This window comes from Zootoca vivipara, chromosome 8 (assembly GCF_965207765.1).
Source record: "Zootoca vivipara chromosome 8, rZooViv2.hap1.1, whole genome shotgun sequence".
NCBI lineage: Eukaryota > Metazoa > Chordata > Lepidosauria > Squamata > Lacertidae > Zootoca > Zootoca vivipara.
Genome location: NC_142591.1, coordinates 85233993 through 85258907, shown reverse-complemented (window position 1 = coordinate 85258907; position 24915 = coordinate 85233993). Strand labels below are relative to the sequence as shown.

Genomic DNA, 24915 nt, shown 5'->3' with positions numbered 1-24915 from the left:
CAGGTTGTGGGGAACCTTTGGGCCCCTAGATATTTCTGAACTGCCATCTCTGGTCGCTTGCATTGCTTTTTGCTGGGGATGATGGGAGTTGTAGTTGAGCAACATTTGGAGGGTCAAAGCTTCGTCACCCCTAACTTGACTAAACTCATGCTTTCCCCAACAGCTGTGGGTGCAAATCAGTTATTTCTCCATCTTGCCAGGGCAGAACCTAATCCATAGCAAAAACCATATATTCCAAATCCATATTGCAACAGACAGAAAGACACACACGTCTAGAATAAGGACTGCATAATTCATTTCTCTTGCGTACAGAGATTTATATGCATTTATTTGAAAACGGAGTCATTTCCCCTAAAGACTATGGTGCAATTTGATCGTTAAGCCACACGCAAAAATTAAGAGCGTACATGCAGTCCTAGTATGTTCTCATACAGGTATATAAGCCAGGATTGCTAACATTCAAGGCACTGTTAATCTGTTTAGGCCACAATAGGTTAGTCCAGTTTGGATGCTCCTGTTTAGAATCGCAGCCTACCTCTGTCACCAAACTCAGGAAGTTGGTAGCAGCAGCAGCAGCAGCAATGGAGTCAAAACGACCCGTGAGGAACCAGAGGGGTGCTTATCTTAATGCAAGATTTGCAGTAGTACATTGGTGAGCAGGGGGACACAAGCACATAAACCCAGCCCGATAAGGACAGAGCATGTTCGGCAGATGCCACGGAATGTCAAGAGTCCATTGAAAAAGGAAAATGGGTGTCAGGGAGTGGCTGGAAGCAGAGGAGTGGTGGGAGGCACCTGCCAGGGGAAACCCCCCCCCCAAAGAAAAGGGAAACCCCGGAGGAAGAAGGCTCAGCCTAAGGCATTGGTGGCGAGACACAGGAGAGGTCAGAGATGCTGAATGCTGAGGGGGCGACTGGGTTTAGTGAGCAGGAAGAGGCTGCGACAGGGAGCAGTTCAGACTCCAAGGCTGAAGCAGAGGGGGGGGGGTCAAGAGATGTCAGAAAAATCCAGGGAGTCTCTCCCCCCCCGCCCCCCCGGTCTCCAATAAGGCACAGAACAATGCAGAGGGCAGAACAGAGGCCAGAGGTGCGGAAAAGAAGTTTGAGGCTGCTTGGGAAACACCTGGGAGAGGGGGGGAGGCTTAGAGAGGGGGGGAGGCAGGGACTTTCAGTCCTGGCAAATGCTCCAGAGGTGCAGGGCCACCTGGGCTGAGGTTTGCTGAGACCACTAGGCAGAGTTGCATCTCCTTTCATTGAATAGAGTTAACTTCACTAGCGTTAGAGATTTGCTTCCTTTCTTGCTGACCTGCATCTTCACTCCAGCCCTGACAGCTGGGTGTGTGGGTGTGTGGATCTAACTGAGACCCTTGCAGTTCGTAGTACCTGGGAGGATGCTGGGGGGGGGGGATAAACTGCAACATTTTGTTGCAGTTCCCACCTGTTCTTGTCAGAATGCTGAATATTGAGGGGGGGGGGCAGGGCTAGCCAACCCTGTGGGGAAATCCTCACTGGAAAGCCCATGTCCCTATTTTCCTGGACCACTATTTTGCCTCTTGTTTGCCTGCTCCAGTTTCAAGGCAATTATCAGTTTACCTGCACACGCTGTAGTGTTTTGAGTGCTTCCAGGCAACCTGCTTATGGAGAATTCATCCTGATTTGGTTGCAGGTAGATGAGGCAACGTTGGCTATTGAATGAGCATCCCTCATTTGTTCGTGGGGAGTTCAGATGACCTGGAGTCAAAGCAAGCGTTGCCCTACTATTGCAAAAAGTCCAGTCTTCTTTTTTTTGGGGGGGGGAAGGTTTGCTGTGTAAGGCCTCCCAACCAACTTGTGCCACCTGAATCTGCCAGCACGTAATTTGAATCCCACTGGAAAATAGCAACCAGCCTGCCATCGCCCTGAACTGAATTCTACCTGCATAAACCTGTCCCGCAGGTGCTCCTCAAGTTCTCCATTCATGAGGTTTGCTCCCAGCCCCCCCAATTCCCACATGGGCAGTGTGCAATACATTCCTAGACAGATCCGTGAGTGCAAAGGGGCAGTTTCAGTCCTTAAGACAAGGCACAGGAAAGGCGCTGCATCTGTAGATGATGAGGCGGCGGCGGCTGGGAGCAGGATCCAAGGCACGACGCAGAGGGGGTGCTGCCCCCCCCCACTCCTGGGCACGGGAAAAGGCTTTGCGGGTCACTGGCTGCCTCTCTGGAGATCGAGGAGAAGCCGATGGAGCTTTTCTGTCACAGCCACCTGAGAACAGGAGAAGTTGAGAAAGAGGGATCATAGATCACAGAATTGTAGGAGATGGGGACCATCTAGGCCAGGCATCCCCAAACTGCGGCCCTCCAGATGTTTTGGCCTACAACTCCCATGATCCCTAGCTAACAGGACCAGTGGTCGGGGAAGATGGGAATTGTAGTCCAAAACACCTGGAGGGCCGAAGTTTGGAGATGCCTGATCTAGGCAAACCTCCTGCAATGCAGGAATATGCAGTCGTCCCATATGGAGAATTGAACCTGCAACCTTGGCGTTCTCAACACCACACTCTAACCAGCTGAGCTATTCAGGCAGGGAGGGAGTGCTTTGGCTTAGCAGGAGGGCAAAGGATCTGCACTGGGGTGGGTTCGATCCCTGGGAATGCCAAGCACAGTATGATCGCATCTTACGTGGGGGTTCGGTTCCGAGCAGTGCCAGATTTACGTATAAGCTAAACAAGCTTTGTCTTAGGGCCCCATTCTCTTGGGGGCCCCAAAAAAAATTAAAGGGAAAAAAACTGGATGTAAAATTCCAAAATATAAGATAAAAACATATAAAACCTACATCCAGCAACAGTGTTTTGTGTTGCGTAGGCTCCTATGATGTAAGTCATGGGCCCTGCCTGCTCGCCTGCTCCCTAAAATATCTCTGGTTTGCTCCTTTCTATATATAGGGTGCCTACATTCTGCATGGACTGGTTGCATGGCAACATGCGCAAATGGCTTTAGATACCTTTTAGGTCCATAAATTACCATATAGCATCTATTCAACACAAAAGACAGCGGCAATTTGTTGTTGATAAAGGACAGCTGGACATCTAAAGGGTCCCATTACCTTCAGTAGCTTAGGGCCTCATCAAACCTCAATCCGGCCTTGGTTCTGAGGGTTTCACCGAAAAACAAGGCAGAGAGCTTAAAAGACCATACACTTTTAGCTGTCTACAATTTGTGTGATTCTGGGCAAGACCGTTTAAAGCATTGTTTCCCCTTGTTTTTGGACTACAATTCCCATCATCCCTGACCCCTGGTCCTGCTAGTTAGGAATGATGGGACTTGTAGTCCATAAACAACTGGAGACCCAAGTTCGGGAACCCCTTGGTTTAAGAGGATGCAGTGAATCCACATTAAGAGATTCTGAATCGGCACCGTTAGGCCCGCTAGTACCTTGTAGGTCTCTGCCTCCTTCAGTCTCTTGTGCGCAGGGTTGAGCTTGTTCAGCGAGGCCTGGGCATAGCTCTTGATCTCCACAAGGCTGGGGAGTGGCTGGCAGACCTTTGGGGTGGGAAAGGCAGAAGAAAAGCATTTCAAAATATTCTAGAATTGGGAATAAAATCATAAGAGCAGACCAAAATCTTATCTAATTCAGGAGCTGGGAACTGTCTTCCAACCAGAGACGATCCCAAGATCGTCTGAGGCAAAGAACAATATGGTGCTGGGGATAGAGAATCACAGAATTGTAGAGTTGGAAGGGACACCGAGGGTCATCTAGTCCAACCCCCTGAAATGCAGGAATCTTAGCAAAAGCATCCAGGACAGATGGCCATCCGAACTCTGTTTAAAAACCTCCAAAGAAGGAGAGTCCAACAGCTCTTACCGCCAGAAAGTTCTTCCTGATTTTTAGTCACAATCTCCTTTCTTCATATTGGGGTTCAATACCCAATATCCTGCGGCTTCAGAGCTTGGACAGTGAAGAATGCAACCATCAGTCAAACAGGAGGTTTATTTAGCATTGCAATGGATGCATGCCACTTAACCCTGCTTAGGGAGAGAGGAAGGTGCCATCCAGGGTAAAAGACACAGCAATTTTTTATATTTTAAGCATCCCCGAATAACAGCTGTTCTGCCTGGCTTAGTCACGTGGACAGGCAGAGAAACTGCTTTCCTCCTCCAACTCTCTGCACCCAAACTGACCATCCAAGTGAGAACTGGGATCTTTGATGAGCCCAGAAATATTTTACTTCTCTCTCATTTGGGCTCTGACCCCACCCTGGCCAGAAGACACAAGGCAAGTACCAATACTCTATATGCTGCAGGCTGGCATAAATTGTTGTTGTTGTTCATTGAATCTATATACAGTGGTACCTCGACTTACGAAGGCGATCCGTTCCTTGGCGCTCTTATTAAGTCGAAACCTTCGTATGTCGAAGCGTCCATTTTGCACATGCGCGAAGTGTGATTTTGCACTTTGCGCATGCGCAGAACGCGCGCACGGCGAAGAGACTTCCGGGTTTGCCAACTTCGTAAGTTGAAACCTTCGGAAGTCGAGGCGTTCAGATGTCGAGGTACCACTGCACCGCCCTATACCTATGGGTCTCTGGGCGGTTCACAGAATAAAATCAAAATATGAAACCACAAAATACATAATAAAAATAAAAACAGCAACCCAATAGCCCCTCCCCCCAAAAGAGCCACCCCCGTTTTAAAAGGACATAGGACGTCAATCAAATCAACCTAAGGCCTGGTTAAAAAGGAATGTTTTTGCTTGGCGCCTAAAGGTGTATAATGAAGGTGAAAGGTGAACTTCCCTGGGGAGAGCATTCCACAAATGGGGAGCCACTGCAGAGAAGGCCCCGTTCTCTGGACCTCTCAAGGAGGGGGCACACAAAGGAGGGCCTCAGAAGATGATCTCAAGGTCCGGGTAGGTTCATATGGAAAGAGGCGGTCTTTGAGGTCTTGTGGTCCTGAGCCATTCAAGGCTTTATAGGTCAAAACCAGCACTTTGAATTGGGCCCGGAAACTAATTGGCAGCCAGTGCAGTCGGACCAGGATCTGTGTAATATGCTCAAACCGTCTTGCCAGTCCGGTGAGCAACCTGGCCGCTGAATTATGCACCAGCTGAAGTTTCCGAACCGTCTTCAGAGGCAGCCCTAAATGCAAACCAACATCGGCCCACACGAAGTCTTGCAAAGAGAAGACCACAAGGGTCTACCTCCCCACCTGCCCATCTTTGAGGTAGACGCGGTTCAGCATTTCGACTGCTGAAGGAGTCACTTTTCCAGCTTCCTGGGTCGTTCCCACCAGCCAGAAGTCCACCTCCTGCCCGGCCCTTGGAGGGGGTTCCTTTTCCAAAGTCATGAGATCCATGCATGGGAAGCCTGCAAGCAAAAGAAGGGCAGAAGCATGACCAAAAGAGAGCAATGGCAGTGAAAGGCCAGGTATAGAACCACATAATTGTAGAGTTGGAAGGAACCCCCAAGGGTCATCTAGTCCAACCCCGGCAACAGAGGAATCACAGCTAAAGAATCCCCGACAGACGGTCCCCCAAGGGCTGTTCTCTGCAGCTGAATGGCTCTTAGCCACAGGAAGTTCTTTCAAATGTTTAGTCAGAATCTCCTTTCTTGTAACCTGAACCCATGGGTTCGAGTCCTACCTCTCAGAGCAGGAGAAAACAAGCTTCTTCCATTCTCCATGTGGCATCCTTTTAGATAGCTGAAGAAGGCCTATCCTATCTTCTCTCAGTCTCATCTTCTCCAAGCTAAACATACCCAAATCCCTCAACCATTCCTCATAAGGTATTTTAAGCAGAGGTTGGATGGCCATCTGTCATGGATGTTTAGCTGAGATTCCTACACAGCAGGGGGTTGGGCTAGATGACCCTCGGGTCCCTTCCAACTCAATTCTATGATTCTTTGATTTCCAGCCAAGCAAAAAATACTTGAGGAAGGGACCTTGATAGAGAACTATTTGCCCTCTAGATCTGAGGACTTCTGTTAGACCTCTGGGCCTATAACACCTCTTTGGTTAAAACAAAATAAAAAAAATCCTTCCAGTAGCACCTTAGAGACCAACTAAGTTTGTCATAGGTATGAGCGACTGTGTCAGGCCAACACGGCTATCTACCTGTAACCTCTTTGGTTAGACAGAGAGCAATGGACTCTGAGAACAGAAGGCATCTCAATCAGTCCCCAAAATCTCACCTGCAGCATCCCAGAGCCTGTAGACTTGTTTGCTTCCAGGTAAGGTTGTCTTCTCTTTGTCTTCCGTCACCTTCAGTCTTGGGGAGCCGTTTACCTCCACCAGCTACGGACGGAGGGACAGGCAGTTGTTCATGGAAGCAACCTGGTTTTTGTTTAGGATAATGGCAATACCGATGAAGGGAAAGATGGGGAGACAGGATGGTGGCAGGCAGGCAGGTAAATGCACCACGGGAATATGTGGGCCACCCTCTTAAATACGGTGCTCAGACGGAATCTCTTTCAAGGAATGTGGGCCACCCTATTAAATACGAAGGAATGTGGGCCACTCTATTAAATACAGTGCTGAGACGGAATCTCTTTCAAGGAATCCAATCTACTTTTTGTTCTTTGCAGTTCCTGGAGCTTTAATGGTGGAATAAAGGAGCAGAGAGAGGTGGCAGGCAGGTAGGTAAATTGGGGGGAGGGGGGGAAGAGGAAGATGTATCATACAGAACCCAAGGCTCCCGGAATGGCCTATATTTGGATACCATTAATGTGGCAGCATTAATCTGCACAGGGTGAGATTAGGAAGGAAATGCAGGCTGCAGAAATGTGAAAAGCTTTGCCTTCGTTAAAAGAAGCAATCTTCTAGTCCTCAAGATTTAAAAATGTGCAGGGCGCTATTACTAGTGGTTTAGAAAGGTAGAGCTTCCATATAACATCTGGGTGCTGCATAGCGATCAGCCTCCATGACCCAAAGGATAGATTTCTATGCATCTGAGTTAGGGGATGCTGTTTCGACGAGAGAGAGAGGGAGGGAGAGAGGGAGGGAGACCCAGCCCAAGTCCTCCTTTAATGCCTCAACTGCTAGTAGATACTGCTTTTATCGGTCTTTGGCAAGCTTGGGCCTTCCAGGTGTTTTTGACTACAACTCCCATCAGCCACAGCCAGGCTGTGGCTGATGGGAATTGTAGTCAAAAACACCTGGAAGGCCCCAGCTTGCCAAAGGCTGGCTTATACATTTGCAAGATTCTGTCTCTCAATGCATCCCCCTACATCACGGCAGCAGGCTCATAAAGGTTACTCTCTTTCCCCCTCTGTTAATCATTAGAGGATAGATTTGACCCGAACCGCAGCGCCCAAGAGATTCCGGCCCTGCAAGGGCGTCATTGGGGAAGAGCTGCCTTACCTTGTAGACGCAGCCCAGCGACGGCTGAAGCGGGCACGTCACCAGGTGGGTGCCCACGCCAATCATATCTATTTCATTCCCCTGGCAAGAGGACACAGCAAAAAAGAACAATTGAGTTGTCCGCCCTCTGGCTAATAGGCATCGCAGGTGCTTCCCTGCGTCCCACGCGGCAGCCACTGGCCTCGGGAACATGCCAAAAGTCTTAGAAACTCAAAGGGAGGTCAGTTTCAACGCCTTCCCCTGCCATGAAAAAGAGCTGGCAGAGTAAAAGTTAGAACAGCTTGTTCGAAATAGACCAGAGGCCCTCAGCTCTCAGCCTACGGTACTTGGGCAAGTCATAATTGCTACTTTGGAAAAATAATTAGGTTTCAAAAGATGATTCATAAACATATGTTATGAACAAACAAATAAATAAATAAAACCATCTCAACCTCAGTCTCCCCCCGATCATCTGCAATACGGGGAGAATCGTATTTATTTATGTTTTAGACCACTTTATATTATAAAAAGAATCACCGAGCAGCTCACAGGACACTGTAAAGCAACATGTTGTTTAGAAAGCTGTTATGTGTTTTAATCTTTTTTTCAGACTATCACTATTTTAACTTTTCGAAAGTCTTAACATTATTTTCAGTTTTTCACATTGGTAAATGCTTCGTTTTACCGCTCTGAGTTTTGCTTGTGGTTTACAATCAAGCTGATGGTGTTGTTTTGCAGAGTGTGGAGACGTTGTGCCCAGAGAAGTTTGTGCGGACAGACAGAGCTACGGACCGACAGGCTTACGCACTGCGACGAAGGAGTTTTGGAAGCAAGAAGACCCTCTCTTGGGCTCAAGGGAGAGAAAGGCATTGCACTGGACTTAGTATACATGCACGGTGCTGCTTTTAATACGGTAGCTGCCATCCTGCAAGTGAAGAACCATCTTCAAAGTCTTGCATGTGGAACAGGCATGTCAAACCTGCGGCCCTCCAGATGTTTTGGCCTACAACTCCCATGATCCCTAGCTAGCAGGACCAGTGGTTGGGGAAGATGGGAATTGTAGTCCAAAACATCTGGAGGGCTGCAGGTTTGACATGCCTGATGTGGAATCTACTTAATCGCTCGGCTTTCAAGGGTGAAACCGCTGCATCACCCAGCATGACTCAGAAAAACGGCAATCTTTGTCTGGGATGACCCAGAAAAGACCAGGATAGCTACTACTGCAATGCGCTCTACGTGGGGCTACCATTGAAGGTAGCTCCAGAATGCGGCAGCTAGACTGGTGACTGGGCGCGGCCGCCGAGACCACATAACACCAGTCCTGAAAGACCTACATTGGCTCCCAGTACGTTTCCGAGCCCAATTCAAAGTGTTGGTGCTGACCTTTAAAGCCCTAAACGGCCTCGGTCCAGTATACCTGAAGGAGCATCTCCACCCCCATCGTTCTGCCCGGACACTGAGGTCCAGCTCCCGGGGCCTTCTGGCGGTTCCCTCCCTGCGAGAAGTGAAGTTGCAGGGAACCAGGCAGACAGAGGGCCTTCTCGGTGGTGGCGCCCACCCTGTGGAACGCCCTCCCATCAGATGTCAAGGAAATAAACAACTACCAGACTTTTAGAAGACATCTGAAGGCAGCCCTGTTTGGGGAAGTTTTTAATGTTTGATGCTTTATTGTATTTTTAATATTTCTGTTGGAAGCTGCCCAGAGTGGCTGGAGAAACCCAGTCAGATGGGTGGGGTATAAATAATAAACTAATATTAAATTAATACTGAATGTCTGTGACCTCTTTTCCTTACCTGGCCAGGCCAAACGTTTACAGGGCTTCCTTGGAGCACCGATTAATTGGAGCTATGCTGCTGCTGCGGGTAATTATTGCTATTAGCTGCTGCAATTATTTGCTCGCCAAGACGCAGAGAGTCTCCCCATCCCACACACCCCGGACTTGAGCAAGAGCAAGCATGTTCTCACCTCCTGAGAGAGCTCCCGGAGATTCTCTTCGCTGACGTCGTTGCTCACGGCGATGGGGACTGCTTCAAACCAGGGGACCTGAAAGCTGGATGGCAAGACAAGCAAAAAAGGAGCGTAAGGACATCACAAGCAGGGTGGATCAAAATCAAATATTTTTTAAAAAAGATTTTTTAAAAATCTAATTTTTAAAAAAAATTAAATTGGATTTGTTTAAATAAAATGCTTTTGGAGGAAAAATCTTTCTAAAGATAGTTTTCTATTTAAGTTGCATTATAGTCCAAATGCTATTCATCAGGAAATAAGGATTTATTTTAAAATTTTCATGTGTGCTAAAACTCAGTCTAAGTTTTTTTTAAAAAAATTGTTTAACCACGTCAGTTAACAAACATGGATACATATGGTATAATGTCATTGTTTTAGTTCAGTCACGTCCAACTCCCAAGAGACTGGAATCCACTCCCTGTGTGGGGTGGGTGGATTGCCCAGAGTTATTCAGCTTTTATTTGTTTAACTTTTGGTAAACTTTATTTACTACCAAGGAGTGGGGCGGAGTCTCCTTCTTTGGAGGTCTTTAAGCAGAGGCTTGACAGCCATCTGTCAGGAATGCTTTGATGGTGTTTCCTGCTTGGCAGGGGGTTGGACTGGATGGCCCTTGTGGTCTCTTCCAACTCTATGATTCTATGATTCTATGAATCCCACAATCGATAAGGGTCCCATGATCTTCCAGGATCAGCCGGGGATCTACCGGTAGATCACGATCTACTGGTTGGACATGCCTGTTTCAGTTAAGTAAATTGTTTAAATTGTTATTAAAGAAATGATTATTTTTTCTCCTCCCAATAAAGTACAGCAGAAAAGTTGTCCAAATATAAAGAGTTAACTTATTAAACCTCACAATAATGTCGTAATTATCTGTCTATGTATCTCTAATAGTATAACCAAATCAGTGATTTTTGATATAACTGTAAAAACTACTCTGAAAATTTATTATTCCAAAACTGAAACCTTCATCTGGTTGTAAATATTAAGATTATACCAGCAGGAATGAGTCTTTCTGTAAAAAAGAAAAAAGAAAAAAAGATTTAAACCCAAGTCTTACTGACTACTGATTTAAATCGTGATTTAAATTGATTTGATTTAAATCAAATCCGCCCTGATCACAAGAGGCTGATGAATCAGGCCAAAGGGAACCCATCTCGTCCAGCATCCTATTCTCACACTGGCCAAGCAGATGCCTGTGGGAAACCCGCGCGCAGGATCCAAGCACAAGAGCCCTCTCCCCTCCTGCGGTTTCCAGCAATTGGGTTTCAGAGGAATCACTGCTTCCAGCTATGAAGGCAGAGAATAGCCATCCTGGCTAGCAGCCCTCGATAGCCCTCTTCTCCAAGAATTTGCCCAATCTTCTACTAAAGCCATCCCAAGTTGGTGGCCATCACTGCTTCCTGTGGCAGGGAGTTCCACAGTTCAACAATGTGCTGTGAAAAGAAACTGTTTCGTGTATCTGTGCTGAACCTTCTGACATTCAGCTTCCTTGGATGTCTATGTCAGATTCTGTGATTTAGCTCAGTATCGTCCACATGGACTGGCAGCCACAATCCAGGGTTTCAGAGCATGCCCTGCTAACTGTTGAAGCAATGATTCTTCAACATCAACTTCGTTGGACTGGTCATGTTGTGCGGATGCCTGATGATCGTCTTCCAAAGCAACTGCTCTATTCCCAACTTAAAAATGGAAAGCGTAATGCTGGTGGTCAACAAAAGAGGTTTAAAGACTGTCTCAAGGCAAATCTTAAAAAATGTAGTATAAACACTGACAACTGGAAAACACTGGCCTGCGAGCGCTCCAGTTGGAGAACAACCTTGACCAAAGGTGTCATGGGCTTTGAAGAAACTCGATCTCAGGACGCAAGGGAGGAAGGCACGCTTGGCAAACCCTCACCGGGATCAACTCCTGCCTGGAAACCAATGTCCCCACTGTGGAAGGACGTGTGGATCCAGAATTGGCCTCCACGGTCACTTACGGACTCACTGTTAAAACCGTGTTTATGGAAGACAATCTTACTCAGCAACAAGTGATAGCCAAAGAAGACCTGGAGATGCTGGCGATTGAACCCGAGACCATCTGCACGCAAAGCCAATGCTCTACCACTGAGCTGTGGCCCTTCTCCCAAGAGAGGAGGGCCCAGAGGGCAAGGGAGAGAGGAGGGCTGCGTTTGGAGTGAAGGCCTGAGGTTCTCTACCCCTTGCCTAAGCATTGGCGGTGAAACAGGCTGCAGAGGAACAGGAGAAGCAAAGGAAATGAACCAGAGTTTGGCTGGAATCAGGAATCGGGCCAGAGGCTTGATCACCAGCATCAGCTCCGCAGTAATGTCTCCGCCTGGACAGGTCAAATCTGGGGGGAAGGCGAGGGGAAACAGCCGCACACTCACTGCTTGCTGCAGGTCCGAAACACTCGCCGTATCTCCACCGACTGCTTGGCCAGGTCCCCGCTGTCCAGGCGGACGCCAATGACTCGATACCCCAGCTCGTCCAGCGCCAAGGCGACGGCACAGAAGTTCGGGATGCCGCTCCTGTGGGTGGGAAAGGGGTTGCAAGAAACCATAAGGAGAGTCCCGAAACTGGGTGGAAATCCTCCTCAGGTTGCACCAACGTTTGCCATTCAGCTACATTGCACCTGAGCAGGGAGGTTCCACTCGGCTATCACAAGCGGGGCCTGGAAGAAAATGTGGCATTGCGTCACCCGCATGTAAGTGGCATGTCCCCGGTTCAAGGTTCAAACTGACCAGGATATTACAAGCTGTTTGGGGCTAGAGCATTGCAGGGGGTTGGACTAGAAGACCCTCAATGTCCCTTCCAGCGATATAATTCTATGATTATAAGCAGCGTATTCCCACCATCCTTTTTTCCAACTAACACCCAACCCTCCACGGTTGCCGAGTGTGCCTTTGTACTTCTGCAAGTCTTGGGTTCAGCAGAGTATGGCAAAAGCTCCCCTCTCATTTCTTAGTACAGTGGTACCTTGGTTCTCAAACTTAATCCGTTCCAAAACCAAAGCGTTCCAAAACCAAGGCACGCTTTCCCATAGAAAGTAATGCAAAACGGATTAATCCATTCCAGACTTTTAAAAACAACCCCTAAAACAGCAATTTAACATGGATTTTACTCTAACGAGACCATTGATCCATAAAATAAAAACAATAATCAATGTACTGTACTATAAAATAAATAAGACAGTATTGCAGATGATAAAAATTAAATTTACTTCATTCTTCTTACCTGCCCTGATGACAGTCATTGTTTGGGTGGGGGGCTTTTATCCATTTCCGCAGTCACACAAACAAACAATCAATCAATAGCTAAACTGGGTTCCACACAGTCACAAAAAACAAATGAACCGAAAAAGCCTCAAAAACAAAAACGCGAATTAGCAAAAGCGCCAAACTGAATCCGTTCCGGAAGTCCGTTTGACTTGCAAAATGTTCAAAAGCCAAGGCGTGGTTTCTGATTGGTGCAGGCGCCCTGGAAACAATAGCCGACAGCCGCATCGGATGTTCCACTTCCAAAAAACATTCAAAAACCGGAACACTTAACTTGCGGGTTTTTTGCATTTGGGAACCAAGGTACCACTCTAGCTCTGTTTTGCCTCCAGTCCTGTTGACACGCACCAGGCGAGCTCACTATTAGCGGGGCACGATGGTGAATAATACCCTCTGGCAGGCCTCTCTTTTTTCCTTTTCTCTTTCGGCAGTCCGTAGTAAGACCGTAGCAAGTGAAGGATGTGGATGGGGGGTGGAGGAATAAATCTAGCACCCCCCTCTGCAAAGCAGCTTCCTCTGGGGCCAGAGTAGAAAACAAAGTGCGTTCCAGAAAACCCATTAGCAATCCAATCACAAACAACAAGAAAGGACGGAAGGGAGCTGGGTAAAGGCCAGTGGCTGGGCTTGCCAAGGCACACCCCAGCAGTCTTTCTTTTCATTTTTCATTTTAGCTTAGCATTAAACTTATTCGCCATTGCTTTCACTGAATGAACAAGGATGGAAGCATATAGCCACTTGAAAACTCTCCTGCAAGCTTAGTCCCAAGGCCAGAGGCAACATGGCCTCAACAGCTGCCATGGGGCACAGCCCCACAGGAAGCTGTCATAGAATCATAGGGTTGTAGAGTTGGATGGGACCCCCAAGGGTCTTCTAGCCCAACCTCCTGCAATGCAGGAATCACTACTAAAGAATTCACTGGCAAACACGTCTTACCCTCTGAATGTTTTCTCCTAATGTTTAGCCGGAATCTCCTTTCTTGCACTAGGAATCCATTGGTTTGGGTCCTACCTTCTGGAGCAGCAGAAAATGAAGCTTGCTCCATCTACCCAGCTCCTTCAACCGTTCCTCATCAGGCTTGGTTTCCAGACGCTTGATCATCTTGGTTGCCCTCCTCCCGCACAACACTTACTGAAAAGAGCAGGATGACTTGTGCAAGAGAACTTCCCAGCCAGAAATTGCACTCGTGGGTCGGATCTAACTCCCACTATGAATTTACAATTCCACTTCTAAAATTCTCTATGGGTCGCCTTTAGGGGCACACCCACTTGTCAGAAGGTACAGCTTTTAAACGTTTGGGGACAGTTAAGCAAAGCCCAACGCAACCTCAGATCGTAAGCATTTGGCCTCAGCACAGTGTGGTACAGTGGTTAGAGTGCCAGGCCTGAGAAGAGACCAGGGTTCGAATCCCTACTCGGCCATGAAGCTCACTGTGTGTGTGTGGCCCTGGGGCTCAGTCCCTGCCTCTCAGCCTACCCTACCTCACAGGGTCGTTGTGGGGACTAAACGAGGCGGGAAGCAAGAAACCTTGGAGAAAAAAGGTGGGGTGTGAACGCAGTAAAGAATAGCGGATTTAGGTTTGGAGCGCAGAGCTTACTTCATCACGCAGAAGGTGTCCAAAAGACCCTGGAAGTTTTGTGGGAAGGTGATGGCATAGGAGACAAAGGCGGCCAGCTCCCCGCGGTTCACGGTCTCCAGCGGGGCTTGGAGCAGTTGGCAAACCCGGCTCAGCCACGTCTCCACTAAGGACAGAAAATCCACAGGCTCCTTTCCATGGCGTGGGATCAGGGTCTACAGAGAGGAACAGAGGAGCTGTCACGATCCAGGCCAGGTCGCCACCTTGGGATTCCGGACCGCCCGCCCAGCGATCTCATTCGTGCATTTATTCCGTAAAACTTACGCGCTGCTTGATTGTTTTTAAAAAAGCAAAAACCACAGGTTTACAAAGAGGAGCAAACGGTAGATTTAGAAGCAAAAAGCAGGAGAAGCCACTCTTTCGAGAAGATAAAATCAACACGAAGGAAAAGCTAAAAAGAGGTGGAAACATTCTACATGCCTCTGCAACCTGTCCCCCCTCCAAGAAAAAGAAAAAAAAACTAACCCGCGGGTTCACCTCAGCCAGCGAGGTGAAGGACAAGATGTAAGAATGAGCGACAGTTCCCCGCACCGGAATCCCATAGAGCTTCCCGGCCAGGACGTTGCTGGTAAAATCGAACCCTGGAAGAGAAGGGACTCGTGTCAGGTGGGGGGGGGGGCTGAGTCGTGCGTGGGTGGCCCCCAGGACCCATTTCCACCAGGCCTTCAGCAGGAACCAAATCGGAAGTGAGCCTCCATGGGTAAGCATAGGCTATCTCGCTGTTAGATGAAATCGCACACACAAAAGGTGCAAGCGCAGTGTACTGTTTTCACCCATGTTAAGCAGTACGAAGAAAGGAGGAAGGATGCGCTTGGGAAGGGAAAGTCTTTTTCAGAACAGGCGCGGCCGTCGAGTCTTGAGGTATGGCTTGAAGGCTTTGGCCTCCTTTTTCAGGGTTGTTTATTTAATATAGACATATAAAATTTGGAGAGTATATCTGCAAAAAGTCAGCAAGAGGCACAAAACAAAGGAAAAACAAAAAACACCCCTAATTGTGACCATAACTGTGAATAAGTGATGTTGCTTTCGGGGTTTTAAGGGGGAAGGATAAAAATCTCAGGAGGAGGAGCTAAAACTAAGGGGGCCAGGCTATTTTCCGCTCAGCTCAAGGGCTTCTGCAATAAGCACTGCCCCTAATCCATCAGACCCCATATCCAAACTCAGCCAGGCTGTCCTTTCCTGCTCCAGGTCTCCACCTCAAATCTCCAAGCATCACTCTTTCCCTTACAGCAGAGGTGGAGACCATGCGGCCTTTCTGACGTTTCTGGACTATAAATCCCATCATCCTTGACCACTGGCCACCTAAGTTGAAGCTGATGGGAGCTGGAGTCCAGCAACATCCAGAAGTCCCCAGATGTTTCTCAAACCTGGCTTACGAGCTCTTTGGATCCTTGCGATGCTGGCATGGGCAGAGACAAAACCCCAAAAGGAAGTCTCTGGTGACAGCAGCAAGGGCAAGGCAGGTGGTGCCGCCTAGTGGCCAGCGAAGGGCGGGTCACGAGTCAGAACCTACCCCCCACGTACGAATACTTGGATGCAGAGAGGCCCCCGTCCGGTCCCTGCGCACGACGCAGCCCCATCTCCATGAGTTTCTTGTCCGGGCCTGCTATGAGCCGGAATCGGGCAGCATTCGTAGCGACGAGGCTGCAGGAGGGAAAATTCAGGTTGAATATTAACCGATCCTTTTATTGCCTTCCTACACAGCAGTGGGTTTCCTTTTACCTTAATGCACTGCTGGGATTTTTCCTTCTTTGCTCTCGGATGGAAGTGCAGGTTAGAAAGAGCGTCTAGAGGGAGCAGGACTCCCCAACGTGGTGCCCTCCTGGGTGCCTGCTCGAACACAACCCCCACCACCCCTGACCCTGCTGGCTGGGAGTGATGGGGCCTGGAGCCCAATAACATCTGCATGGCTGAGGAACACAAGTAATCATCTCTCTGCAGGTGAAAGGGGGAAAACCTCCAAGAGGGGGAAATGACTGGGCTGTGGGTTCGATCCAGAAAACCTGTTTTCCTAACGTTCAGATGGAGTAATGTTTGAATGCGCCCTCCCTGATCTCCACACAGTCCCACAAAGATCCTCTATGCATCTCTAGAGAGACATTTGCGCCCAATTATTACATCTCCAGGGACCCAGGTGGCGCTGTGGGCTAAACCACTGAGCCTAGGGCTTGCTGATCAGAAGGTCGGCGGTTCGAATCCCTGTGACGGGGTGAGCTCCCGTTGCTTGGTCCCAGCTCCTGCCAACCTAGCAGTTCGAAAGCACATCAAAATGCAAGTAGATAAATAGGAACCGCTACAGCGGGAAGGTAAACGGCGTTTCCATGTGCTGCTCTGGTTTGCCAGAAGCAGCTTTGTCATGCTGGCCACATGACCTGGAAGCTATACACCGGCTCCCTCGGCCAATAATGCGAGATGAGCGCGCAACCCCAGAGTCGGTCACGACTGGACCTAATGGTCAGGGGTCCCTTTACCTTTATTACATCTCCAGTCATTCAAACAGCCCCCTACGCAAAAGCACCTGTTTCCCCCTTTTTCAAAGCTTTGGAAAATGTGCTGCCCCCCAGGCCTAACAGAAGCCTGTTTCACCAGTTGCAGATCCCCACATGGAATTTACAACAATGCTGCAAACACTGGGCACACGCAGCAATTTTTTTAATGTGCAGAAGCGTCGAGCGTTGCCCCCTCTGCTCCAGAGGGCTCCTTTGTTTTCTGCTTGCGGGAAGCGACTTCCGTGTAGGAATCTGGCAACCTGCCAAGCGGCCTCTAGGAGAATATCCCGGCCACCCCATACCCCCAAGTCTAGAGTCCACATGGGCGATGTGCACTGATTATAGTCTCAGAGCGACAGATCCTGCCGTCCAATGTTAACCAAACCACAGAGGCTGGAAGACAAGCAGGTCCTCTGCGCCCCCCCCCCTCACATCCTCACCTGGCGTAGTTCACCAAACACAGCAGGGTGGTCTCTAGAAGCTGTATCACTAGCAAAGGACCCTTCACCTGCAGCACCGGCACCTACAGGAAGGAATTCAGAAACACACCTGTAACACAGAACCCCTTTGAAACCAATCAGGACCTGTCATTTTTTGCTATGGTTTTAGAGAACTCCATCCATCACCCCCTACAAGCCTGTGTCTTTCTGCATCCGAAAGCTCCTGCATAATAATAATCGTTACATATCCAACGAGCTGTAAGAATTGCAGAAAGGGTAATTGGTGCTAGCTTGCCTACAATAGAGTCAATCTATGCTACCAGAGTTAAGAAGAGAGCAGAGAGAATTGCAGCAGGTCCTTTACATCCCTGCCATCATCTGCTAGATTTACTCCCATCTGGACGCCGCTACAGGTCTTCATATACAAAATCAGCCAGGCACAGGAACAGTTTTTCCCCTTGGGCCATTAAATTGCTAAATTTGTAGATGTGTAGCTGAAGGGGAGGTCAATTATGGGTGGGTTTCTTTGCTTATTTGTATTGTGAGTGGAACAGTGTGTGTATGTTTACATTGCAATGTAGCCGAAACAAATTCCAACTTGGCCAAAAATAAATTTATTTAGTTACTTATACCCACCCCACCCATCTGGCTGAGTCTCCCCAGCCACTCTGGGTGGCTCCCAATCAAATATTAAAACAATACAGCATTAAATATTAAAAGCTTCCCTAAACAGGGCTGCCTTCAGAGGTCTTTTAAAATTAAGATACGGTAGCTGCTTATTTCTTTGACATCTGATGGAAGGGCATTCCACAGGGCGGGTGCTGCTACCGAGAAGGCCCTCTGACTGGTTCCTCACTTCTCGCAATGAGGGGACCGCCAGAAGGCCCTCGGCGCTGGACCTCAGTGTCCGGGCAGAATGATGGGGGTGGAGACACTCCTTCAGGTATACAGGACCGAGGCCGTTTAGGTCTTTAAAGGCCAACACCAACACAGCAAAGACTTTTGGTCCCACCCACCAGATGTGCAAACATGCATTTCCTATCAGGTATGAAGATGGCTTTGTGAGCTTGTGTGTGAGATGCGAGATGTTCTTGATGTACGGCCCCAAACGCCTTTGCCTGATCAACACCTCACAGGTAGAAACTACTCTTTGAAATCACCCACCCTGGAGAAAACAACGGATCCCTCTGGAGCGGAGGAGATGGAAACTTCGGACGCATCCACCGTGCGCAGGTAATCGAAGAAAGCTGTCTCTGTGGTGGCGGGAAGGACAGATTCGAGATACTCGATGTCTGGAAAGGAAAGATCCACACCAAGAAACCGTGAGCGACAGGGGAAGTTTCCAAGGGACAGTTTGAAGGAAAAGGGACGATGCCCAGAAAAGCTGAATTTTTTTAAAAAAACCAAAACTAAACACCCTTTCGGCTTTCCCAGCTGCTGTTTTCTTTAAAATGGTGCTAGCAGAAGCCGATTTTTTATATTGAGCATCACGCAATCAACCGCTTTTAAGGGAGCCACCCTATGCAACAGAAGCTGGTTTAAAGCAAGCTGGAGAAAACTCACGCCAGATCCAAACCCTGTTCAGGAGCAAGGAGCTGGCCCAAGCCTTTCAGAGGGGGGAAAAACCTTGAGCCTTTAAATTAAGAGATCCACGGACGCTACCTTTTTCTCCAGGTAGCATTTGACTGAGCTGAACAGTTAGGATGCAGCTTAGGATCTCCTTGTCCAATCCTGTCACATCTCCAGAAATCCGTACAGCCGTACCTTGGTTTTCAAACAGCTTAGTTCTCAAACGTTTTGGCTCCCAGGCGCCACAAACCCGGAAGTGAGTGTTCCGGTTTGTGAACTATTTTTGGAAGCCGAACGTCCAAACGTTGGTTTCCAAACGTTCTGGAAGTCAAATGGACTTCCAGAATGGATTCCACCCAACTTCCGAGGGATGACTGCATATTTTTGACTGAGTCCTATGGCAGACGTCTATCCCAAATCGGGACAGGCAACTGTTGGCATTCAGGGCCTGTTTGCAAGAACGACAAGCTACAGAATCACATGTGGCTTATCATCATCGGAGGTCCTTCTCCGCGTGCCACCTCCGAGGGAATCTTGGAGGGTAGGAATGAGGACAAGGACCTTGTCGGTGATGGCTGCCAATTTCCAGAAGGTTCTCCTGCCGTGAATATTGCTAGCTAGGTGTTCCTATTCTCTTAGGCATGTGGGTGTTGATACGGTTGGGTTTTTAGAGGTGATGGTTTTGGCATTTGCCTTTTGGTTGGGAATTAAAGGCTGCAGTGTTCCTCTTTTTTAATTGTCTGTTGTGGGTGAACACTTTTAGCTGATTTGTACACTGTATTTTTGCATTATAGACCTCTTGCTAATTCTCTTCTGAGATTCTTTTACAGCAAAGAGATCATTTTACAGCAAAATGAACACGCACATATACACAGGGACAAGTGTTTTGGAGACCCTTCTTGACCTGTTTGGAAAAGCATTATAGTGAAATGAAATCGCGGACAGCATTAGAGATGGGAGCAGAGGGAGAAAAATGATGACGTGACTTGTATTAGAGATATTTCTGTAATAGATAAGAGTCTGAAATACAGACTGAAATATAGACAAATACAGGATGGGTGACACCTGGCTTGAGAGCAGTACATGTGAAAAGGATCTAGGAGTCTTGGTAGACCACAGGCTTGACATGAGTCAGCAGTGTGATGCAGCAGCTAAAAAAGCCAATGCAATTCTGGGCTTCATCAATAGGAGTATAGCATCTAGATCAAGGGAAGTAATAGTACCACTGTATTCTGCTCTGGTCAGACCTCACCTGGAGTACTGTGTCCAGTTCTGGGCACCACAGTTCAAGAAGGATACTGACAAGCTGGAACATGTCCAGAAGAGGGCAACCAAAATGGTCAAAGGCCTGGAAATGATGCCTTATGAGGAACGGCTTAGGGAGCTGGGTATGTTTAGCCTGGAGAAGAGAAGGTTAAGGGGTGATATGATAGCCATGTTCAAATATATGAAAGGATGTCATATGGAGGAGGGAGAAAGATTGTTTTCTGCTGCTCCAGAGAAGCGGACACGGAGCAATGGATTCAAACTTCAAGAAAGAAGATTCCACCTAAACATTAGGAAGAACTTCCTGACAGTAAGAGCTGTTCGGCAGTGGAATTTGCTACCAAGGAGTGTGGTGGAGTCTCCTTCTTTGGAGGTCTTTAAGCAGAGGCTTGACAGCCATATGTCAAGAATGCTTTGATGGTGTTTCCTGCTTGGCAGGGGGTTGGACTGGATGGCCCTTGTGGTCTCTTCCAACTCTATGATTCTATGATTCTATATGAACCTGGAGGTGTGGGTCAGAAGTCAGTTTACGAAGCAATGTAATAATAATAATAATAATAGTAATAATAATAATAAATTTGCTTTCAATTACAATAATCCAATAATAGCCTCATTATAACAGTGCCAAATTATAATACAATTACTAATACCAATCATTCAGAAGGCAAATTATAAAATTTAGGTGCGCCCCCGCATGCTAGTATTGATGGTTTGACGATTTACTTTATTTCTGCATTCCAAAATCTTATTATGTAATTTCAATTACACTCCAGTCAAAATAACAATCCCTTATACAGCAACTGCAATATTAACAACTTCCATTCGTATTGACACATTAAATGATTTCAGCCATGTAATTATTCGATTTGAAGTTAAATTGTGAAATTTTAGAAATTTAATTAAAAAATTATAATACAAAAAACCATGGGGACAAGTGCTCTCAGACGTACACACAAAAAACACACACACATCCTAAATACTTTCAGAAGGTCTGTGTTTATAATAATAATAATTTATTATTTATACCCCGCCCATCTGGCCGGGTTCCCCCAGCCACTCTTCATTGTTTTTTTCCCCATCTGTTCTCTTTGCAAAACCCAGCCTCATTATTTCTACTCATCCATGGGCCTGGACTTTGTTAGCATCCTCCAGTCAACAACAGCCCAAACCACAAAGGGAAGAAACTCATGCTGGGATGTGATGCAACCGGCCGAAGGACAAATCACACACCTGGGAGCCATTTGGATGCAAAGCGGTTGACAAAATAAAGTAGCCAACAGGAAGCCGCGAGCGGGGATGAAGATTCGGGGGAATCAGACCAGGCAGAAGAAAGCACTACTTGCAGCACAGAGTTAAACTGCGGAACTCCCTCCTGCAGGAGGCAGGGAGGCCACCAACCTAAAGGGCTTTAAAAGAGGATTGGACAAATTCATGGAGGAGAGGGCTATCGATGGCTGCTTAGCCAGGAGGGCTCTGCTCAGCTTCCACAGTTGGAAGGAGCGATGCTTCTGAATACCTGTTGCTGGAAACCGCAGGTGAGGAGAGATGCTCTGGTGCTCGGGTACCACTTGCAGGTTTCCCACAGGCATCTGGTCGGCCACTGTGAGAGCAGGATGCTGGCCTAGATGGGCCACTGGCCTGACTCAGCAGGCTCTTCTGATGTTCTTATGAACCAGGACAGGGCCGGCCCTAAGGCAAGGCTGGGTGGCGCAAACACAAACAGCCTTCGCTGCATAGCTGGACTCATTCCTGTCTCCCACGCCCAAATTTCAGTCAAGCACAGCCTCTTTTCCTCTCTTTATCCCTTGCCGTCTCCATTCCCAGTTCCAAGTTATGGAAACTTATAGAGAGCAGGTTCTTTCTCCCCTGGTGATCAAAGGTTAGCCGGGAAAGATGCCAGCAGCCTTCGGGGAAACCCCACGACATCAGGAAACAACTGCAAAGCCTTTATACTCTGGCGAAGTAAATGTTTCACTTAGCACATGGTCTGGCGTCTGCCAAATGGGAAAATGTCAGGCCACGATTGAAAAAGAGCTGGAGAGGAAAGTGCACCGGGCGGGGGGGGGGGGAGAGAGATCAGGGCCACAGTGGTCACATGCTCTGCTTCCACAGTGGGGGGCAGCAATGCTTCTGAGTGCCTGTTGCTGGAAACCACAGGAAAGGAGATTTGCTCTCATGCTCAAATCCTGTTTGCATGTTTCCCATAATGGCATCTGGTTGGCCACTATGAGAGCAGGATGGTGGACTGGATGGGCCACTGGCCTGATCCTGCAGGCTCTTAGATCCTCCCTCCACTTCCCACCCACCTCCCAAATCCTCTGTCATTTTTCTCATATCAATTTTTAGATTGTATCCTCCTCAGGGCAGGGACTTCCCATTGTCCCACCAGGCACTAAATAAATACCTTCGCCCACACTTTAACAATAATAATAATAATAATAATAATAATAATAATAAAATTCGTTATTTATATGCCACCCATCAGACTGGCTCGAGCAAATTAAAATTTTTTGCATGCATTCTGATGTCTTCTGCAAGATCCATGTGCTGTGAAAACATGCAGCCTTTTGAGCTACGGTACATGGGGTTCTTAAGGCCTAAGGCAGGCATCCCCAAACTGCGGCCCTCCAGATGTTTTGGCCTACAACTCCCATGATCCCTAGCTAACAGGACCAGTGGCCAGGGAAGATGGGAACTGTAATCCAAAACATCTGGAGGGCCGAAGTTTGGAGATGCCTGGCCTAAGGTAAAAGGGAGTCCATTACCCAGCTATGTGAAGAGCAGAAGTAGGCCCGGCAAGGTTGCTCTCAACACAGCTGAGAATTGGCTCCCCTTTCACTTGGCAGGACAATCCTGCAACCCAGGAAGTCGGACCAGCCCCATGAGAGGCATACGCTCAATACACAAGCCAGTCGCTCCGCAAAGCAGTTTAACCACCACCTTCGAACCTCACGAATTAGGAAGGTTAAACTGCACAACAGGGCAGGCTGGGAATTCAGACTCAGCTGCTCAAGGAAGCAGGCAGATGTGCAATGAAAGTAGCCTTTGGTCAGGAACCCTAACCAGCCCTAACACAGAAGGAATTTGGAGCGCTGATACTCCTGGCAAGATTGAGGGGTTGATCTTTTATCTCCCCTCTGCCTCTCTCCCCACAAAGACTTTGGAGAGAGCGGAAAGAGTACCGAAGACCTGAATGATACCCAAGTCAGAAGCACAGTGTGATCCTGAAACTCCTGGAGAACATCCAACGCCATTATTTTTAGCCCGCCTCCATAACATTCCACAGGTGGTTTTTAAATCCCAGGCTATTTGTAGGTTTATTCTGCCGGTACAATACTGGCATTAAAGGCTTTAGTTAAAATCTGTATTGTTGTTGTTTAGTCATTTAGCCGTGTCAGACTTTTCGTGACCCCATGGACTATAGCACGCCAGGCACTCCTGTCTTCCACTGCCTCCCGCAGTTTGGTCAAACTCATGTTCGTAGCTTCGAGAACACTGTCCAACCATCTCGTCCTCTGTCGTCCCCTTCTCCTAGTGCCCTCAATCTTTCCCAACATCAGGGTCTTTTCCAGGGAGTCTTCTCTTCTCATGAATGCTTGTGGGAAGGGTAAGGTGTTGTTGTTATTTGGTTTTATTGTGCATTTTGAGTTCTCATTTTGCATTATGTTGCGAACTCTGCCCTGTGAGCTTCACATGAAGGGCAGTATACGAATTTAATCAATAATGCTATCAATGATGTTCGCTATATGCCTAACTTAAGTCCATTCATTCCAACGGGGCTCCTCCAACTTAGTTGGACGCGGCCGCCTATCTTTGACGGCTTGCAATGTCGCAGGTACAGTACAGGCATATCTGAGCATGCATCGGTGAGGCCATTTATTCCGACTATCACCCCCCCCCCATCAGCTTCCACAACTGACCTCAGCCCTGAAAAAGCTGCTTTTTCTTTCCCGCCTCCTCCCGATCGATCAGTTCAGCTGCGCGGATGCCTGGAGCGCGGAGCCTCTGGCCACGTGCAGAGTGCTTCCCTGGGAAGAGGACCCGCGCCCTGCACCCTTTCCTTTCCTTTCCTTTCCTTTCCTTTCCTTTCCTTTCCTTGCAAAGCCTTTGCGCGCGCCCCCACCCCACCCCGCGCTCACCTGCCGGGGAGAATCGGAAGGCGCGCAGGTAGGCGAGGCACTCGGCCAGGCCGGCGCTGAGCGCGAAGGCGCCCTGGAAGGGGCAGCGGCGGAAGAAGAGCTCGAAGGCGGCCGCCTCGCGGTGCCGCCCGCTCCGCCAGTAGCCGTACGCCATGGTGAACTGGTACAGGTCGGTGAGCAGCGACAGAGACCCGCGGCGCCACGGCGGAGGCGCCTCCGCCCCGGGACCCGGCTCGCCCATGGCACCGAGACGCGCCCGCTGTTGCGCCCTCGGAGGCGCGCCGAGCACACCAGGCTCCTGCTGCCCCACGTGCCAAGGGGGCAGCCCTGGGCGGGGCGGCAGGAGGGCAGGCGCCGCCTCCCCCCTAAGGCGCCTGGGAGATGTAGGCCGAGGGCAAGCAGCTGGAGAGCGCGCGCCAGACCCGGGAAGGGATGGCGGTGCATGCCGCTCCCTCTCCAACCTCTTGCAAGCTTCTCGGGGGTCCGCAGAGGAGGGGGACCACGAGCCATCAACCAACCACCCCACTTCTTAATTTTTCCTTAAGCATTCAGTGGGCGGGGGGGGGGGGGCAGCTGCACGCACCATCAATAAAAATACTTGGCTGATGTTCTGACCCCGCAACATACCGTAAATCCTGTTTACGCCCATGATTAAGTGCCGATAACGCCAAAGTTCCAGGTTCGATCCCCGCATGGGGGAAACTGCATATTGCCGCATTGCACGGGATTGGACTAGATCTGCGTTTTCCAAACTTGGGTCTCCAGCTGTTTTTGGACGACAACTC

At 48.6% G+C, this 24915-nt stretch overlaps 1 protein-coding gene across 2 annotated transcripts; it reads right to left on the bottom strand.

Annotated features, from left to right (window-relative positions):
• Positions 1 to 307: 307 nt before the first annotated feature.
• NAPRT (nicotinate phosphoribosyltransferase) lies at positions 308 to 24447 on the bottom strand. Of its 2 annotated transcripts, none has more exons than XM_035125811.3 (13): positions 24131 to 24447; positions 18321 to 18448; positions 17157 to 17239; positions 15741 to 15871; positions 14693 to 14808; positions 14189 to 14382; positions 11707 to 11847; positions 9279 to 9363; positions 7334 to 7414; positions 6166 to 6268; positions 5186 to 5343; positions 3413 to 3520; positions 308 to 2243 (listed from the first exon to the last, which is right to left on the bottom strand). In XM_035125811.3, exons 1-13 carry the CDS (start codon positions 24369 to 24371, stop codon positions 2184 to 2186), a joined length of 1629 nt encoding a protein of 542 aa, XP_034981702.3. In that variant the 5' UTR covers positions 24372 to 24447; the 3' UTR covers positions 308 to 2183. The 2 variants fall into 2 exon arrangements, with proteins under 2 accessions (XP_034981702.3, XP_034981700.3); XM_035125809.3 differs by lacking the exon at positions 24131 to 24447 and adding an exon at positions 21508 to 21707.
• Positions 24448 to 24915: the final 468 nt, after the last annotated feature.